This window comes from Balaenoptera acutorostrata, chromosome 2 (assembly GCF_949987535.1).
Source record: "Balaenoptera acutorostrata chromosome 2, mBalAcu1.1, whole genome shotgun sequence".
NCBI lineage: Eukaryota > Metazoa > Chordata > Mammalia > Artiodactyla > Balaenopteridae > Balaenoptera > Balaenoptera acutorostrata.
This window is the reverse complement of record NC_080065.1, coordinates 148,119,362-148,140,721: the sequence shown is the minus strand read 5'-3', so window position 1 is coordinate 148,140,721 and position 21,360 is coordinate 148,119,362. Positions and strand designations below refer to the sequence as shown.

At 37.0% G+C, this 21,360-nt stretch overlaps 1 protein-coding gene across 2 annotated transcripts in view; it reads right to left on the bottom strand.

Moving 5' to 3' along the window:
* Nucleotides 1–21,360, bottom strand: part of GABRA1 (gamma-aminobutyric acid type A receptor subunit alpha1) — a 60,161-nt gene that overhangs the window by 7,189 nt on the left and 31,612 nt on the right. For both annotated transcript variants that reach the window (XM_007171413.3, XM_007171414.3), the window contains 3 exons: nucleotides 15,364–15,507; nucleotides 5,487–5,639; nucleotides 291–493 (listed from right to left, as the gene is read on the bottom strand). In XM_007171413.3, coding sequence (XP_007171475.2) covers nucleotides 291–493; nucleotides 5,487–5,639; nucleotides 15,364–15,507 — 500 coding nt within the window. The remainder of the gene's footprint in view (nucleotides 1–290; nucleotides 494–5,486; nucleotides 5,640–15,363; nucleotides 15,508–21,360) is intronic.

Sequence of the window (21,360 nt, the reverse complement as noted above, 5' to 3'; positions counted from 1 at the left end):
GTTCTCACATCAATGGGGACCATAGGAAAGCATATTTGAGGAGAGATGTTTACCTTTGTGTTTCTCCTTTATCTCATTCCTTCTACTCTGAACATCTATCCACTGAAACAACCTTTCCTTAGCAATAACAAAATTCTCACAGCACTTAATCATTTGTGACATAAGAAACAAAGAATCCTCTTTACCCTCTCTCTGCATTCTTCATCCATTCCCCCAAGTCCAAACATCCCATCCTATATGTTTAAAAAGACATAATAGTGCTATATCACAGGAAATATTAAAGCATTTACCTTTTCTGGAACCACACTTTTGCCATCCCATGCATAACCTCTTTTGGTGAAATAGTTTACTGTGGCAAACTCAATTAGAGCTGAGAATACAAAGGCATAGCACACTGCAATAAACCAATCCATAGCAGTTGCATAAGCCACCTTAGGGAGGGAATTTCTGGCACTGATACTCAAAGTTGTCATGGTGAGCACAGTTGTTACTCCTGTAAAGAAAGAAAGTGAATTTGTAGGTTCATACTACAAACTTTCATCACTGAGGTCAGCCTACTTATGTAAAGGGAAACACAGACAGAGTGTGTTTTCAAGTTCATCCCATTTTGGTTTGGGATGGATGAGTTTTAATTTAACCCCAGTGTAGTTTGCAGTTCATGGTATGGCAGTATTGATGGAGAGTTTTTGGAGGGATAAACTCCTCTGCTGTTGAGAAGCTGTTAATAAGATAGTGAACTCCCGTAAATAGGCGTCTTGAACATGGTGTCCTGGGTAGGAAAGGAAATAATATTCCTTCACCGTCCCCAACTCTAGGAAAAGGAAAGCAGGTATCTTCACTGTCCTTGATCCATAAGTAATCTCTGGATCCTCAGCTCTGTTTAATATTCTACCTGTGTACTTTGAATATACAATCCAAGAAACCAATAACTTTTTGATAATTCATCATTGATAGATAATTAAATTATTTTAGGATAATATCTTGTTACATTATCAACTCTTTGGCCTTTATACTATATTTTCCTGATTCTTCAAATAGCTACTCTTTTGAAGATGTTCCTGAAATAAGTTGCATGTAACTTGTTTGAGGTCACATAGCTCAGAAGTAGCAAAACCAAATTTGAACACATTCATCTGATTCAAATGTCCACAGTCTTACTCTCTCTGCCCTATCTTCCCTATTCTGTGAATCTATCCCTACTGATTAAAATCACCTATATTCAAAGCAATTTTCAAGTCAGTTGCTTTTAGTTTACTTAGATTATTATATGAGTTGGTATGTGAATGATGACATCCATTAATGTTCATTTAACAAATTAATATTATCAACCTACTATATGTAATGCACTAAACTAGTTAGAATACTGTAAGTTCCCTTTTAAACCATTTGAAAATGTATGAAAAAAAATCACAGGAACCCAGTGGGGGTGGCTTAGGTTGCATGGTGTTGAAAAAATCTTAACCTCTTCCAGTAACTAGTTCCTCACTACTTCTTAGCTCTATAGCCTTGAGTAAGCGAGTTAACTTCTAGGGCCCTCAGTCTCCATAACTGTAAAAGTGATGATTTAAACTTTACTCTCTTGATTGTCTACATCATTGTTGAAATTCTAAGAGAGGAAAAGTTCTGCACATTTACAAGATTATTTGAGGATTAAATATAATAATATGTGAAAGCATTTTAAAGATAAGTAAATTATTGCCACAGAAGATATTGTCATCCCATGTGTCTAAAACTCATACCTGTGATTCCCCCTTTTGATTAATTTTAGAGAATCAGCAGGGTTACACAGCTGGTAGGTGGCTAATTTTTCTAAGCTGTTTTAAACCATCCAATATTCCCTAGTTTCCGCGATTATCAAGATAGATGATCTTTGTAAGTCTATTAGAAAGTGATAGGACTAAGAAGAAACACTGAGATTTTTATTAACATATTTTTGATACATGGTCACAGTTGTAGGAAGTAGACTTACTATGAACATTGGAGGTGTCGCAGAAAGTTCTGGGGCATTAACCATATTATGTAACCAACAAATGGTTTAAGGAATATTGGCGGGAAAATAGCCCCCAAATTTACATATCAATATTAACTTGAGCAAAGAGCAAGGTAATTAAATGTCAGTATTTGGAGAACAGAGCAACCCAGTTTCAAATCCCAGCTCTGTAACTGCTGAGTGGCGTTGGGAAAATTGCCTCACAGTTCTGAGCTTCTGGATTTTTTTGTAATTATTTCCTTATAAATTAATTTTAATAAGTCTAACTCAAGGGCTATTGTGAGTATTAAATAAAATAATGTAATAAAGTGTTTAGCACTTAGCCTGATACTTACTAAGGACAAAGTTAATAACATTTTTTTAGTTTTTGGCTGTGTTGGGTCTTCGCTGCTGCACTCAGGCTTTCTCTAGTTGCGGTGAGCGGGGGCTACTCTTCGTTAGGGTGCATGGGCTTCTCATTGCGGTGGCTTCTCTTGTTGCAGATTACGGGCTCTAGAGCGTGGGCTCAGTAGTTGTGACTCACGGGCTCTAGAGTACAGGCTCAGTAGTTGTGGCGCATGGGCTTAGTTGCTCCGTGGCATATGGGATCTTCCCGGACAAGGGCTCGAACGCATGTCGCCTGCATTGGCAGGCGGATTCTTAACCACTGTGCCACCAGGGAAGCCCCAAAGTTAGTAACTCATTATTGACAACTTCAGTCCTTTTGGATAAATCCCCGCTAAAGTGAATTCCATTTTTTATTTGAATTTTGGTTTATGTGGGCAACCAACTGTTAAAAGTAATTGGGGAATGAGTGTTCTTAAAAAAAATGTATCCATAAATTAAAAACAGTTAAGAATAACATAAAGAGAGGTGTGTGTGTGTGTGTGTGTGTGTGTGTTGTCTTACAATTCCTGCTATAGGGAAAGGGAAAAAAACAAAAATATGTTGGGTATCTATTAAGTTTCAAGTATTGAGCCCGACAATTTCCAAATTTTATTTTATTTTTCTCACCTAATCTTTTAAATGGCACTATTTTATTTTAATTGTACTCGCATTTTATAGGCAACTGACACTTAGAAGACTGAAGACTGAACCTAAAACTTGGGTCTATCCGGCAGCAAAATTACATGACCACAGCCTCCAAATGAGAAAGAGCATGGAAGGTCAAGAAGATGATGTTTTAAGACATGAAATGGCTCCAGCTTTGTTGCATTTTGGATGCCATTTAATAAACTGTTATAAGGTACAACTTTTGCTTTATTTTTTCCCTTTGGTATTTTTTCTTTAAATACCCATGACCCTCTCAGGCATTCCCCACAGCTCAGAGGAATGTGCTGAGCGCACACTAGAAGGAATAGAGACGTGTACTAAATAAATGTTAGAAGGCTGAAGGTCTCAGAAAATTGTATTTGTGATTTTATTGAACTTAAAACATTAGAAATATATAACTTGATACACAAAAACACTTGCCATGGTTGAGTTTACAGATATGCAGTTATGTTTACCAAAAGGGCATGAGTCGGCTGAGATAGCAGACTTTTGAAAATGTTAAGAACAAGGTTTTTGACTTATAAAACATTCCAAAGTGCTTTAGGGGATTTCCAAACAGGAAGGATAGGATTTGTTGGGGACCGAGGCGGGGGAAGTGAGCATTTTAAAAAATCATTTTCACTATAGTGCTGGGCTCATTCTACAAAAATAAACATAAAACATAAAGTCCATGTCTTTTGTTCTCATTTAAAAAAAAATTCAAGTGAATAAAGGGCTCAAACTACATACACATATAGAAGTGAGCATCTGACAAGAGTTCAATCTTCAGTTCTAATAAGTGGCGTAAACACTAGTTAATATTTACAAATTGTGTTAAGGGAAAAAAAGGGTTTTAAATGAACTACTCTTTTGCTCTGCAGGTGGAATCATTCTGGGTCTTGATTTAGCTGTGTTCTTAGGCTAATGTCACAGCAAAGATTTCGTGGTTTCCAACCCAGAAGCACCTTGCTAAGTTCAGAAGAAAAGATGTTTTTCTGGGCCCTTGTAACAGAGTCTTGCTTTTTTTTCCTGAGATGACTGATGCCACAGGGCATATTGTGCATATTCTCTGCACAAGAATAATCCTCAGTTTAGATTGTAAGCACCTGAAGTCTTCTGTGTTGTAGTAAAGGGTTTTAAACATAGCATGTGCCTAGTTGATATTTTTGGAATGAACCTTGACAATTGTACCTTTCACCAATTAAATATGTGGTTATAATTTCCAGATGAATTATGTTGCCCACGACAACCCCGTTCCATGCCTTGTCATTGCAGCAGGCAGTACATGGGTAGTTGTACCTCATCATCATTAAGCGCACAGACTCTAGAGCTAAGAGGCTGGGTCTTACTCCAGACTTCTTCACCTCATAGCTTCTGAACTTGGGCAAGTTACTTAATATCTCGCTCCTTAGCTTTCTTGTCTACACCACAGGGATAATATTACAGAGGATTCTTTTAGTGTTAAATAAGATAATATAGGGTTGTTTCATAGAACAAAGCCTGATATAAAAGCATTCAATGAGTATTCTGCATGATTTTATTGTTATTCAAATTTTAAGCTCCAGAATTTAACATTCATGAAAAGAATGGTTTATGTTAGGGTAACAGCTACATTCCATGCATAGAACATAGTAGGACCTCATAGTAGATTTCAAAGAAAAAGTCAGTGATTGAATGAGTGAATGAATGAATCAGTAAGTTTTTGGTGATGAAATCTTGTTTTCATCAGTCTGAAAAGTACACTTAAGACAGTGTACTATGATACAGGCAGGAAATACCTGTTTATATGAAATACAAACTTGTAAAATTATAAATTAGGGAGTGAGTTTTCCTATTAGTAAAAAGTTATTACCCTTTAAACATTTTTCCATTAGACTGACTTAAAGCATCTAAGGCATTTAAAATATTTTCATAGAAAAAAATATTTGTAACTCTTCAGAAGTGCACACATTGGGTAAAATGAGATATTCCTGTACTGGTATCATGGTCATCAATGAGTTCTTTCTACATAAGGACAACTTGCTTTCATATATGTAAGGAAGTAGTTCTGCTGATACTATATTTTCTCAGATTCTTAAAAAATACACTGACACATGATTCTAAATGTATGATTTAAGTATTAATGTTTTAGAATCATTAGATTCTAAATGATTCTAAATGTATGATTTAAGTATTCATGTTTCTATGTGTGCATTTTAATCTATCACATGCATTTTATGCCTGCTTCATTCCATTTTTCTCCTAAAATAGCAAATCAAGTGTTCATTAGTCCCATCGATTAACATGCACTACAACAGCTTGCTATTTTAAAAAAAGAATTTTTTTACAATCATGTCATAATGAGAATGGTAATTCCTTGAACATTCCTATTGTACTAACTTCAGATTTTAATGTATTATTATTTTTTTCATTCTATCTGCAATGTCACAGATATGATACAACTTGCCCTCCAGACCCTTGCATGGGTGTCTTGACTGGCACTTACCAAAGACAGTCCTTGCTGGTACAGACTCTCTGTTGAGCCAGAACGAGACTTGGGAGAGAATAACCGTCATTATGCATGGCAGGTATGTTTGAATAACAAAATAGCCAATCTTTCTCTTCAGGTGGAAATGAGTGGTCATAACAACATATTCTCCTGGAGGGTGAAACAGACAGTAAGGTGAGCAATTTGACCTTGAAAAGAAATTACCTCTGAGTTTTTCCATCAGCAGCAAGAACCTGGAGGTTAGACATAGCCTTTCTCCACGTGACATCTGGTAAGCTTTTATCCAGGGAAGAAAAGAGACATTTCAGAAACACACCGTAACACATTACTGTATATAAAATAGATAACTAATAAGAACCTGCTGTACAGCACAGGGAACTCTACTCAATACTCTGTAATGGCCTGTATGGGAAAAGAATCTAAAAAAAAAATAAAGAGTGGATATATGTATATGTATGACTGACTCACTTTGCTGTACCCCTGAAACTAACACAACCTTGTAAATCAACTCTGCTCCAATAAAAATGTTTTAAAAAAACCAAACACCGAAATGGTGCTGAGGATGAGGCTGATGTGCCAGAGATCGCATCGATTCTCTTGTGTCCTAATCCCGGTACCTGATCCACTTAAGAGACAAATCTGAGCATATAGTTACAGATTGGCTTTAATGACCCTGAAGGCAATGCGCTAGATCCTGATGCTGTACACCCGTGGATTAGAAGACACCAGATCCCCAGTTTGTCCTCTGCAGAAAAGAGTCAGGCTGTCTAATGGAGGAGCTTTGGTGTCCAAGTCAGGGGAGTTGAATTCCAGCTCCTGCACTTTCTTTCGGGAGCTCTCTGACCTTGGATTTGGCTTACCCTGATTATCAAAATGAGAAGAGTGTGATAGAACTCTCAGAATTTGTTTTGAGGAGCACCTCCATCACAATCACCTGGGAAGGTTTCGAAACATGCAGCTCTTCAGGTCCCACCTGTACACACAAACCATTCTTTAAGGTGAGGGCAGAAAAATCCTATTTGTCACTAGCTTTTGAACTTGTCCCAATTCCTAGACCAGTCTGGGAAATAATGGAGTAGCTAGGAACTCTCCACGGTCTTTATATATGTCAAAGTCTGACTTGATTAGAGGCCCAGAGAAATAAACACACAACCCAAATTGTAGGAGGTGTTTTTTGTTTTTAGTTGATGTTATTTCTTAATTGCAAGTCTTAGAAGTTTTTAGCTTTACTCACTCTGAATATATACTTAGTTATCTGTGTGTGGGTAGGAGAAAAATAGGTGTATTCTTACTAAGAAAATATTGCTTTCTGTGGTATTCACATTTCTCTATCTTCCTCCTTCCCTTCAACTCCAAACTTTTCTCTCTTCAACCTGTGATTTATGTCTCAGCTCATGGCCATCCAGCTTCAGCCCCTATAATGTGGTTAAAAGTGCTCATGATCTCTTAATATCCATAACTGAACATCTCAGTCTTAAAGGAGATCTCAATCTTCAAGCCCACTGACCACCTTCTTTGTAGCACTAAAAATTAAGCAATGCTGACTGCCCCTACCATCTTGATAGCACTCTCTAAACTCACATTCTCCTTTTAGCTCTCATTTTCAGTTTCTTTTGCTAACTCACTGGATATTTCAGTCAGAGAGTTATGAGTTCTTCCTGTCTCTTGGGCACTAATATTCATCTTTCTGCAAAGCAAATGTAGAGGTTCCTGGTATAGTTCTGTCTTTAGCTGTCATCTCTATTTTTTTTTTTCTTGACTCTAATAAGGAATTTTCCTTCTCACCCCTGCTCTTAATGTCATTTTTATCCAGATGGCTGCGGGAATCTACATCTCTAAGTGACATTGCTCTCAAAAACCACTGTATTTCCAAATATCTACTAGACATTTCATAGCTACTGGTTTTTCATTGATATCACCAACTAAATATGTTCAAAAGTGATATTACTTAAACTTTTCCATAAAAAATAATGGCTAGCATATAGCAGGGCTTCTTTTCCACTTAGCGTCCATTTCTAAATTCATGGCACTCTCATCTGTCTATTCACTCAGGCTATTGATAAAAACCTGGAATTAATCCTTGGATGTTAAGTAGGACTTCCAAAAGAGAGAGAAAGGAATCAGTTGATCATCACAATTTTAATTTCACCTGTGCAGTATCTTTCAGTTTATCTCTTATCTCATGGTCATTGCTCTTATCTCCTTTGCAGATTTACAGTGTAAATCTACCATAATCTATGAACTGTCTTGTTTGTCTCCAGTCAGGTCCTAAACTACAATTTTCCCTAAATTTGAGGTCAGAGTGATTGTTTTAAAGCATACGTACATACCTTAAAACACCTTAATGGATTCCCATTATCCACATCAGGGTTTCTCAACCTCAGTACTACTGACATTTCAGAACAGAGAATTGTTTATTGTGGGAGCTGTCTTGTGTAATGTAGGATATTTAGCCACATACCTTGCCTCTTGCCCACTAGATGCCACTAGTAGCCACTCTCCTTTCCCACAATGTGATAATCAACAATGTCTCCAGTGTTACATACTAACAAGCAAACTCCCTAACCAGTATTCAACACTCTCCACATCCTAGCTCGGATACGCTTTTCAGTATCACATCTCATGTCTCACCACACATTTTCATATCTCAGTAATCTGATCAACAAAATCCCCTACTTGACCTCTTCTATAGCCGAATATTTTGTTCATATATGGGTTGGGCTCAGTCCATAGTAGAAGAAGAAGAAGTGTACTGTATGGGGAGACTTTATTAGCTTTAGAAGCAAATGAATTTGGGTTCAAAACCCAGATATGCTATTTTCTTGCTGTGTAGCCTTAAACGCTCTTAAACTCTCTGATCCTCAGTTTCCTCATTATAAAATAGTGATAAGTATATTGTGGGAAGAATAAAGAATAAGGGCTCTAGTTAAGATCATTCTACATAAGAGTTTTAAAATAAATTTTAGTTCCTTTCTCCATTTTTTTCTCTCGTTTCTCCAGTCAGAATTGGTAGAATTATTGGTAGAAGAAATGACCCCTATACTCTCTATAGTAGGAAATCATCGATATATTCATTTATGTTTTCATGATAACACCTGCCATTTACTGATCAATATTAAGTAACTTCAAATTTATTTACAGCTTCTGTTTACACTTATAAATATATTGTATACTTTTAATTTTAGTTATTTATGTACTTATACCCCTCCACCAAACTGAAAGCTAATTAAGAAGAGAGATAGTTCTTTGAGTATAGCATGGCTTTACATATCCTAAATATTCAGCACCTGCCTATGGTAAAAAGGGATGAATGAGGCTTAAGAATACTCATTGCAATTAACATCCACTAGCATCTCTTTTTTGAAAGGTAAATAAAATGTTATCTAATTTTTTTCTATTTTCTGTAGATAAATTGGATAATGTCTCCAAGGTCATCTGAAATAAACAAGTGATTCAAATTTGAGAAAAATGCAAAAAAACACATTTTTTCCTGGGACTCTGCTAAAATGTAGCCTTGGGTAGACATAGTCAGGTTACATCTCACCTCCCAGGAGTACACATTATTATTCCTAACCATTCATTCAATTGTAGCCTGCAAAATGTCATCAGCTCAAAGAAAAAATTCCATCTCTCACATAATGCCAGAAAGGTGAGTGTCTATATATATTCCATTATCATCTTTTGTTGTTCACAATGTGACATTTTAGGAAGATTCTGCAAAGATTATTTCTTTGGAGAAGCTATCATGTGACATTATATTTGTTTTATAAACCACTTCCTCACTAACAAATTAGAAAAAGTAGAGGAAAACTTCAAATCTTTTGACGTCACCTTCCTGAATTAAACAAAATCTAAGAAGTTTTGGTACAAAATGTTGATGGAAGAAATTTTCATATGTTGAGGTATGGGGAAGTCATTCTGGCTTATACATGATTTGGTTGATACTTATTGCTAACCAGAACAGCGTGTCTTGTGGCCTATCAAGCATGCATTGTACGTCTACTTTAACCATTAAAGAAAAGAATGCATTTAAAAATCTAAATGGAATAACTGAGGTTCAGGCATCCAAAATGGATCTGGGTGGCCATTGTGGATGTGGTTTCAGATATACTCCTATATCACTGAGAATTTCAATTTTCTGAACTCTACCAGACTCAAGGACACCTCTAGCCATTCTCAAAATAATATCTGCTAGCAGCTGCCGGCTGCAACCTTATGGTCTCAAGTTCTCCCCATGTAACTATGCATCCATTTCGGACCCCAACCAACCCTTGCTTAATAAACATCCTTACTTCTTGCCAGCTACATCTATAATTTCTGACAAACAACTTATGTAATTTTGCAGTTTTTGCCTTTATAAGCCTCCCCCATTTTTGTAGTCTGGCAGAGCACAATTTGAGCACTTCTTGAATCTGTATCTCCCAGGCTATAGTCCACAGTTTGGCTCAAATAAAACTTTTATGTATTCTTATTATATATTATTTATTGATTATTTCCATCAATAACATTTAAATAAGGAAAGCAAAAGGTGGCAAAATCAGAATCACATTTTAATCGTTTAAAAATGAAAGAAAAACACAACAAAGAAGTCATGTAAATTGGATTGAAAGAGTATCTCTAGACATCAAGTGCTTATGCACTAAGCATGTCAAATTATTTCCCTCTGATTTAACAGTCTAGAAGAATTGTAATTCAAATATCCTTGCACATCATGTAACCCTGAGGGAAGCTTGTAAATTAGATGTGACAATATTTCTTATACATCACAATACAAAATTAAAGAGAGAGAAGAAAAGAAGTAGGAATATAATTTTGTAAAGCAGCATTGAGGGTTTCTTTAGATCTGGCTTCCATCCTTTACTTTCTTAAATGTTGGTTACTTAGAGTAAATTCCTTGCTTAACTTTATCTGACTTCAGTTTTCTCATTTATTCAGTAAAAAGGATAGTGTGCTACTTAACTGTTTCCTGGGATGCTGTGAGGATAATACAAAATAACAGATATGAAAGTTCTTCTAAAAAAGTCTGAGTCACATACAGATTTACAGTGTAAAAGTAGAAAGGATAGAAATGTATTGTCTAGCTCCATTCATTTCTTTAACAAAATTGTAGTGGATACTGATTCCATGTAAAGCTATCACTTCCTTTCAAGTATTCTAAATTTTGTGTTTTCTAAGATGCTACCTTTTTCAAAGGAATGAGGAATAAAAAATGTCATTGAGGGAGGGGCTGGTATTTTAATATCTGCTTCAGAGAATACTGAAATAGAAATAAGGAAACAATGGTTATAGTTCTAGGCCACTTAACCCCTCTGGACCTATCTCCTCATCTGAAATATGATTAGGTTGACCAGATGACTATGTAAATCTCCCTCTCCACCTTCCACCCTACAAACCTGTTTTCACGCCTTACGGTTATATTATTTCTCTGGAGATCATGTATTAGGCTGCAAAAATAGAAGTCCTGAGGCTCCTTTGGTGAATGTCGATCACCAGTGTTGCTCCCTGGTCAGTGAAAACAGTTGCTTTCCTCATTCATTTCAACCCTGCAGAGTCATCCTTAACTCATCCAGAGAAGACTGTTTCTAGGAAAGAGGATCCTATAATTTTCCCTGGTCATCTGTTCTAAGATTAAACAATAGTCATTCACAAAGAAGAGACATTCTTATTAGACAAAACTCACCTGTGTTTCCTTTGATCACACCTGTCTATTGACTTAGGTAAATATGACGACTTTCCAGTCATCATTGTTGTGTTTTAAAAAAGCATTTTATATTACATTCTTCTTATTTTATAGCCGTGATATAATTCTTATACCTAATGCCAAATTTAACAACTTTGCATCTCTGTATAAGTCACATTGTCATGTCCCTTAATTACAATTATAATTTTTGTGTGGGCTTTCCTTAAAGAATTCCTTAGGAAGCATAATGTGGTATATTAGAATGAGTCAGGGGGCCATGGCTGCGGTCTAGTTTCAAACCACCCTCCCTCATACTTCAAGAAGAAATGACTTCTTCTTAGGTGTCATCATGTAGCTTTCTTGTACTAACTTCATCATTATTATTAATAGTAATATCTAATATTTATTATATAATTTTTACATGTCAGATACTCTGGTAAGCAGTTTACATGCATTTTTCTCATTTCAATTTCACAGTAACTCATGAAGTAGATCCTCTGATCATCTCCAAGTAGTACAAGAGAAAAGATGAACAGATAAAGGTCACACAGTTAATAAGTGGTAAAACCAGCATTCAAAACCTCACAGTATAACTCCAGGATCCACCCCTTAAGCTTTGTGCTATACCACATTGTTGCATTTTCACATGTCTATCTTGCCTATTACTAGTGTGTCATATGGTTGAGAGCACACACTCTATAGCTGGACTTCCCAAGTTCAAATCCCAGCTCTGCCACTGCCTAGCTGTGTGACCTTGGAAAAATTATTAAACCTCTCTAGACCTCAATTACGTCCCACCCTGTAAAATGGAGATAATGATAATACCTACAACCTCAGACTGTTGTAAGGATTAGAACAACACAATGCATATTAGCTACTTATATGACTCAACCATGAGCTTCTTGAGTTCAGGAACTATGGGTCCTTCATCTCTCTTCTCCAGGCCCAATCACAGTGTCAAACAGAGTAAATGAGCAAATGGTTGAAGGAATAAGTGAATAAATGAATGGATAACAGAGAATTGCATCGGATGTGAAAGCTGACTAGACTCATCCTTCTGTGTCCTTGTAACAAGTTTGCTCTGCCAGGTGAATAAGTGCACTTCAAACTAAGTCTCCAACTCATTTTTCCCCCCAAACTGATGGCAGATTCCAATGAAGAGACTGTCCCTCTAATATGTTTGCACTGAGGAAAATCCAAGTATTGGATTGAGCCTCATATCTTCCCTCCTATGGCACTGAAGTGATCTAGAGGTATTTGACCTGAAAGAGGTCACTGGTAGTGTGTGTGAGTGAGTATCCACACATGTGCTGGTTACACACAAGTGAGGAAACACCTTCTAACCTTCTAGAAGGTGACCTGAATTGCTTCTCTCCCACAGAGAATTTTAAGGTAGGAGAAAATGCTTTTTATCTAATCATTCTCAATGTGTGTGTACTTTTCTGCCACCATTCCTAGTCTTCTGGCAGAAACAGGGAGATAATAGCACTCAATGTCATTTATCTTAATGTTTTCAAGGCTCTATAGGAGATGTGAAATATGGGATTGAAGACCTTACAAAAGATCTTTGTTTCTTCTCATAGAAATGTATCAAGGTGGATTTTTGATGAGCTAAAGGAGACCCAGAGGAAGGGTAGTTCAGGGTTTTAGTGTGGAGGGGAAAACATACATCAAACTGAGCTCCCACATTTGAGAATTTGCTCTTTATTCTCCTCCCCCCTCCCCCCATATCCATTATTGGAATGACAAGGAAAAGATCTTATTTTGTACAGATAAACTTGCAGCTCTAACATGAAATGATGACTTTTAATAAACCCAACTTATGAGGTCCAGCCAGCTTGGTGGTGGTGGGTTGGACCACTCTTTCTCACCTATTGCCCTTTTGGGACTGTATATCTTTTCTGAGTAACAAGAATGTAGGTAGGCTGATTTAGGAAACCAAAAGTGAAAAAGGTCTCCAAGTTCATCAAACTAAGCCACTCATTTTGCAGACATGGGAACTAGAATATAAAGAGGGATACAGTGACACACCAAGGTCACTAGCATTAGAATAGAATGGAAGCACTCCTTCCTCCCAGCAACCATCGTATATATTTGTCCTATTGCATGCATGCTATTGCACTTGAAATACTATTTCCCTGACAACCTCCAACCTCCATTCAAATGATAGTAGGAAGAGAATTTCTTGAGGGAAAGTTCTTTGTCTATTATTCTGAATGTCCTGGGCCTAGAATAGTGATTACTTGGATCCCAATAAATACAGATTGACAAAATGAAAGTCAACCCCTGCAGCAATCCTTCCTTGATTACCCAGGCTGGATTCATTTATTTTTTATTCATTAATTCAAAATATTTATTTAGTGCCTCCTGTTTCATCTACTGTAGTAAGTCATAGGGATATGGAAGACAGACACGTACTTGCCCTCCCAAAAATGTTAATCACAACACTTACCACCCATCTTGATAACTATAGTTTGTGTTTGTCTTCCTTTAGACTTCAGATTTCATGAGAGCAAGATATGTGTCTTGTCTATCATTGACTGTAGCGCCTGCCACAATATCCAGTTTATGATAGCATTCAAGTTTTAAAAAGTAAGCACTGCTCATTTTAGTATCTTTTCCAACATAACTTGGTGAGGAAGAAAAATTTTCGGTATTTTCCACGTTCTGGGATGTTTTCAGGACAATAACAACAGCTACTGCACACCATTTTGAGCATCTGCTGTATAACACTCTGCTTCGTGTTTTATACTATCTCATCTTTAATGCAAAATTACAGACTCGCCATTCTTAGAAGAGAACAGAGTTTCTAATTGGATAAATGACCTTCCCAAAGTCACCAGGCTTCTAAGAGGCAGGACTAGGACTTGAGCCCACATCTTTCTCACTGCAAAGCCTAAGACATTCCCACTACGCCATGTGCATTTCTAAGGCAGGCAAAGCTGAGGGAAAATCTTCTCCATTTTTCAAAACAAGAAACATAAATATTTCAACTTCTACAGTAGCCATGGATGCTATAAAGTAAGCAAAAGACAGATCCTGTTAAGCAGCGATTATCCAATAATCAGAGTAAGATATATTGACCTATTACTTGAATTTTGAATGGTCAGATTATAATGATCGTGGTACTAATATAAAGTCTGAAATGTAAGGAAGGAATTTTCCTGAGAAAAAGAGCAGTTCTGCCTTTACATATCACTTAATTGTCTTCTTTTTAGGAATTACAAATCAAAGTGAATGAACTAATTTCAAATTTTAAATACAGTCATAAAATTGTTGATCCTTGCTAAGCTTTCAGTAATTGAACATAATTAAAAATATTGGGATTAAGGGAGTACATTTTCCTAATTGTTAGAATCCAAATTTTATTTATAATTATCTGACCCTATGATCACATATCCCTTAGTCACAAAAGGGATACCTGCATAACTAACTCATCTTATTTCTTGAAACAACTTCAAAAGTTTAAAATTTTAGATCCAGCTGCTTGATAGTATCTGATCTAATTCTGAGTATTTCATTGGTAAAACAGTTACAGTACCAAGAAGGATGGTGGTCCATCTACTTTTAATTCCAGTATGGAGTGATCAGTGTAGATTTTAGCTGTGGAAGATCCCTGGCTAGAGTTACAAATGGATTTGTGGGGAAAAAAAGGCTTTTTGGTATCCTATGTGTAATGATTGCCGCTAGAAATTTACCAAGATTTATTGAATCATGACAATAAATGGGGCCTAGATGATATTAATAGCTAACATTTATTAAGAGTTTTCTATGTGCCAGGAAGTGTGATGATTACTCTTCATGGATTTAGTTCATTCCTTCCAACAACCCTGTGAGGTGACCACAATTAACTGGCAAGCTGGAGGAATAAGGATTTAACCCATATATTCTTCTCCAGAAGTTCACATGTCTAAATACAGTGCTACCCTGATCACATGGAACTACTTCTTCATTTTGTAAACAAACAAACAACAACAACAACAAAGCCCCCAGAGACCAAAAGGCATTAAATGTCAAATTCAAGGTCACGGGTCTATAGAGTTTACACTAGCTCCAAGTCCAACTGTTTTCCAGTTTAGTGCAATTTTCACTCTCTCTACTTGTGTCATTGAAGGACTAAACTGAATTTGCACATTCTTACAAAAACTTCTTCTGGTCCTTCTCCCCTATCTAAAGTAACTAAATGGCACTTACCTGTGCTAGACTGAACAATCCCAGAGTCTACTGTTTGTCCAAGAAGATCATACTGGTTTAGGCGTGACCCATCTTCTGCTACAACCACTGAGCGTGCCGGCTCTCTGGTCCACTCATAAACAACTTCCGCTCTCGTGTAAGCATCTAAAAGGAAAGAATGGAAGATGGTCCATGTGTTTTGCCACTTTGCTTCTCCTAGTTAGTTGGTGTGTTCTATCAGTTTCATATTTTCTAACACATGGTTCCAGAGGTCAGCCTAGGAAAGGAGAGCCCATATCCCTTAGTTTAGGAAAACTGAGACACATTTTCCTGATTCATTCAGTTATCTGTTCACTCATAACAAATGGTATTTAAGCATCTACAAAGGACTAAGTACTTTGCTGAGGATACAGCAGTGAACATAACAAACACCTGATCTTGTGGAACATGCATTGCAGTAGTGGGGACAAAAGCAGAGAAGCTAATGAATACATAATTCAAGTAGTGTTAAATGCAGTAAAGCCATATACAACAGATATGAGGATAGAGAATGAAGGGGATGGGGCCTATTCTAGGTAAGGGACTCAAAGAGGTTCACTGAGGAAATGACATTTATACAAATACATGAGAGAAATGTGAGAGGGAGCCATGTAAGTCTTGGGGAAGAGTACGCTGGATAGATGAGCTAACAAGTTTCTTCCTCCAGGGCAGGTAAAAGCTTGACATATTTAACGAAGAACAAGAAGACCAATGTGGCCAGAATGAAGAGTTGAAATGAGGTTAGAGGCAGTAGCCTGGGTCCAGATTATATCAGGCCAGGGGAAGGTCATGATAAATGTGATAACACTGGAAATTTTACTAAGCATCCTTTTTTTTTTTTAACATCTTTATTGGAATATAATTGCTTTACAATGGTGTGTTAGTTTCTGCTTTATAACAAAGTGAATCAGCTATACATATACATATATCCCCATATCTCCTCCCTCTTGCGTTTCCCTCCCACCTTCCCTATCCCACCCCTCTAGGTGGTCACAAAGCACCGAGCTGATCTCCTTGTGCTATGTGGCTGCTTCCCACTAGCTCTCGATTTTACATTTGGTAGTGTATATATGTCCATGCCACTCTCTCACTTCGTCCCAACTTACCCTTCCCCCTCCCCATGTCCTCAAGTCCATTCTCTACATCTGCGTCTTTATTCCTGTCCTGCCCCTAGGTTCTTCAGAACCATTTTTTTTTTGATTCCATATATATGTGTTAGCATACGGTATTTGTTGGTTTCTCTTTCTGACTTACTTCACTCTGTATGATAGATTCTAGGTCCATCCACCTCACTACAAATAACTCAATTTCATTTCTTTTTATGGCTGAGTAATATTCCATTGTATATATGTGTCACATCTTCTTTATCCATTCATCTGTCGATGGATACTTAGGTTGCTTCGATGTCCTGGCTACTGTAAATAGTGTTGCAAAGAACACTGTGGTACATGACTCTTTTTGAATTATGGTTTTCTCAGGGTATATGCCCAGTAGTGGGATTGCTGGGTCATATGGTAGTTCTATTTTTAGTTTTTTAAGGAACATCCATACTGTTCTCCATAGTGGCTGTATCAATTTACATTCCCACCAACAGTGCAAGAGGGTTCCCTTTTCTCCACACCCTCTCCAGCATTTATTGTTTGTAGATTTTTTTGTTGATGGCCATTCTGACTGGTGTGAGGTGATACCTCCATTTTTAAAGAAAGTGTGATTTTACTTTCTTTTTAATTAATTATCCTTCTCATAGATATTTGCTATCATGATGATGAGGAAGAGGAGGAGGAGGAGTACCATATAGCTCTTTCCACTTCTCAATCATTCTTATTTGTCATGTAACACTTTAACGTAGTCATCCTCCTATAGGAGAGGTTAGGTCATAATCCTGATCTTTAATTCAGGAAGGTTAGAAGAGGAGATGTACAGAGTGAGAGAGACAGAGAAGGAGAAAGAGAAGGAATTCCGTAGCTTTTCTGATCTCTAGTCACAGGACACCCACGTCATTTAGGTTGTAATGATGGTACCTATTCTCCTCTGTTTAGATGTAGAGAGATAAACATGGAAGGGATGTCACATTAGCAAAAACAGTTTCCAGGGCTTCTGAGTGGGAGATATGATAGCAAAAGTTAGCCTCATGGTGAAAGCTTTACCCCTTGGCCAACTTCTCCATTAGGGACAGTAGGCTCTGTACCTGGAGCCTACAATGCTTTTAGGAGGCACAGACATGTTTCACTTTCTTTTAAAATCAGAAGAAAAAATGAATATAATCCAACTTTTTATTAACATCATCATAAAATATAAAAATTTAAAAGAGAAAATAAAAATTAAAATACATTTTTAATATATATGTTTGGAGGAACGGCCCTCAAAGGCAAACATGCCTGTGGCTCAGAAGTCATAATGAGTCCCTGCTCAACACAACCCTCACCCCATGGTAACCTGGCTTGGGTACTTTGTCCAAATCTGTATTTGTCCAAGCTACAATACTATGAGATGTAAAATAATGATGCCCTTTTCACACAAACATGAGGCTGCCTAAAACCAGATGTGAGCCCGTGCCCCTCATTCTCTGAACCACATTCTCTTTAGAGTGACCACTTGTTTCTGGGTGATTGATGCAGAAAAATGTAGCTAGTATTCCCCAGATTTTATGGGGGTATCCTGTCTGCTCCAGCATCATTCCTGAACCAACTTACAGTCAGATAGCTTTTTCAACAAATTTTTTCAGAAGTTTGAGAGAATATACTAGGAATTAATTTAGTGGTTATGGCTTCTTTCAGAAACATGTAAGAGTGACAGTGGATAATTTTAGAGTTTATCGTCATTGCCTTTTTTATTTTATTAATTGTGGTGGTCCTCAATGAAATTTTTTTAACTGCAGTAATCTTTTATTAATTTATTTTCAGCTTTATTGAGGTATAATTAACAAATAAAACTGTAAGATATTTATAGTGTACAATGTGAGGATTTATTATACATATACATTGTGAAAGGATTTCTCCCATTGACTTAACACAACTCATTGACTTAAAAAAAAAAAATTAAGCATTTCAGAATTGTATATAGTGGCATGACTGCATTTGTTAGGAGGGTCTAAAACTTTATTTATTAAAAAAAAAAATCCCTTTGGAGAGTCCAGAGCACACATTTGAAAAGAACCATATCACTTAAAATTTGTAGGTACCTATATTCAGTAAAATGTTTTTCTGGTCATGATAAACCCTTGTTTGTCAAGTGGAAGGGTCTTACCAAAGAGGACATACTGGGTTTATGGTGACCTGGAATCACTGAATGTTAATGTAGAAGAACTTTTAGAGTCACATAGTTTATTTCATTTTACAAATGGCAAGCTGGGGCACAGGTACATTAAATGACTTGTTTAAAGGCGCATAGTTAACTTAGTGGGAAAACCAAGATAAGAACATAGAATGCCATTCATTCTACTCCACTGCTGTTAGTAAGAATTTTCTAGGCAATGACTCTCTAATGTATGCTCAAAAGCCAAGCAAAGGTAACTGGTGGTCATGTAACTATTGATGAAACCAATTCTAGACCTTGTGTCATTTCATAACAAATTAGAGTTCTTGCTACTTTATCAAACTGTCATTAGCAACAGTGCCTGGATCCTATCTTTTTATACCTTGTCATGTGTTGCCAATGGGCTGCTAATTTACTTGTAGAGGGAAAAGAAAAATGTGTTACCATCGATTTCTCATTTCATATAATTCAGTGTCTCATTTCTTGCAATTTCTTAGAAACTCCATTGTGTATGAAATCTACTCTAAATATGCTATTGTTGTGAAGGTAGAGATTACTCATTGTTTACATCTCTATTTATCCCTTTCTCCTTGTTTATAAGACACTGCTTGATAATCAGTCAGGAAATGATCATTTATTAAATCCTGACTACATCTAGCACTTGCCTAGATCTTATTGTCAGAATATAATCTGAATCTCTTCTTCTAGAATCAAAGCCTTATTTTGTAAATTCCTCAGAAAGCAGTTAAAAGATGTCAGCTGCCTTATGCATACTGTGTTTGAGTTATCTGGCCTTATACAGAGGGTGTTATCCCTAACAAGCAGAAAGTATAACGTAGGACTGATAATCAGAATCTAATGGCGAGTGGTAAGGAAAACATCTGCTTTTCCAGGTTTGGTTCTTATCAACATATGGATGAAGTTGCTTCTGTACCTCATAAACATTTATTACATAGTGCTTTACTAAATTATTGCAAAATCATCATGCTTATGTTTTCCTTATTCTCTCTGATACTTCGGCAAGGTGTTTGCTTTAAAAGTTGGGTCAAAGCATTTTTATCTCACTTTTGCCTCAGTTTCTTTATCTCTGAAATACGCTAGTTAGGCCACGTTTGAGAAATGACTATACAATAAATGGACCACTGCTGCATCTTCCCATGCCACTGGCAGGCAACAGTAATTCGCCATGGTGTTCCCTCCCACTGAGCATGTGCCTTCTGAGCCTGTTCTTCAGTATTAAGTCTTTGATGTTGAGGTTTCATTCCCCGCAGTCCTTAAACCCTCTTTTCTGAGGCCATCATTTCTGAGGCTTAAACACTGAAGGGGCATTTAAAACCTGATTATTATCATCTTTATCCACTCAATAAATATTTATTGAGTGCCTACATTGTATTAGGCTCTGTGCTAGGAAATATAGAACAAAATAGATTCTGCTGTCATGGAGTTTACAGTCTCCAGACAATAACAATGTTAACAAAACTAATAATTATTCCTGTGATAAATAGTATAAAATAAATGTGTATTGTGATCAAGAAGACTGATGGGACCACCTACAAGTTTTGATAAGGGCTTCAAGGAAGGCCCTAGGAACCGATATTTATGCTGAAATGTAGGGGATAAATAAAACCAGCCACGGGGAATTCCCTGGCGGTCCAGAAAGTGCCGAGGGCCAGGGTTCGATCCCTGGTTGGGGAACTAAGATCCCACAAGCTGCGAGGCATGGCCAAAAAAATAAATAAATAAAAATCCTGTGTTTAAAAAATAAAACCAGCTCTGCTAAGAACCAAGGGAAGAGTAACCCAGGCAGAGAAAAGAGCATGTGCAAAGGCTCTGAGGTGGAAAACAGCTTACTTGTTTTTCTTTAAATTTCAGTTTTCCTATATGAGACATTATTTGTTTTCTCCTCACTGTCCATTTTCTTCAGGATGACAATGTGCCTAGTTAAAAATACTTTTCCCCAGCCTCCTTTGCAGTTAGCATTGGTCATGTGACACAGCTTTAATTAATAAGATGTGAGAAGATACCTGTTAGGATTTTAGGGAAAGATTTTACTTTTTTGACACAGGCACTACTCTTTTCTTCTTTTCCCACTATTCCTCTTCATCTTGAAAGCAGAGGCAATGGCTGGAGTTGCAACAACCATTCTGTCATCAGGAAGAACTTCTAAGGACGTCTTAAGACAGCATCCTTGTTAAGATGCTGAACTAACCAGCAATTAACCGTCACTTACCTTCATATATCTTATATAAAAATATAAACTCGGGCTTCCCTGGTGGCGCAGTGGTTGAGAATCTGCCTGCTAATGCAGGGGACACGGGTTCGAGTCCTGGTCTGGGAAGACCCCATATGCCACGGAGCAACTGGGCCCGTGAGCCACAGCTGCTGAGCCTGCGCATCTGGAGCCTGTGCCCCGCAACGGGAGGGGCCGCGAAAGTGAGAGGCCCGTGCACCGCGATGAAGAGTGGTCCCTGCACCACGATGAAGAGTGACCCCCACTTGCCACAACTAGAGAAAGCCCTCGCACGAAACGAAGACCCAACACAGCTAAAAAAATTAAATAAATAAATAAATAAATAATGTAGCTATTAAAAAAAAAAATTATAAAAAAAAAATATATAAACTCCTCTTTTTTAAGCTATACTCACTGCTTAAAAGTGAGTGAGCTAACTAATATACTAAACATAAAATTAATTGTCTAAAACAAGATATTTTTGAAGCCAAAAG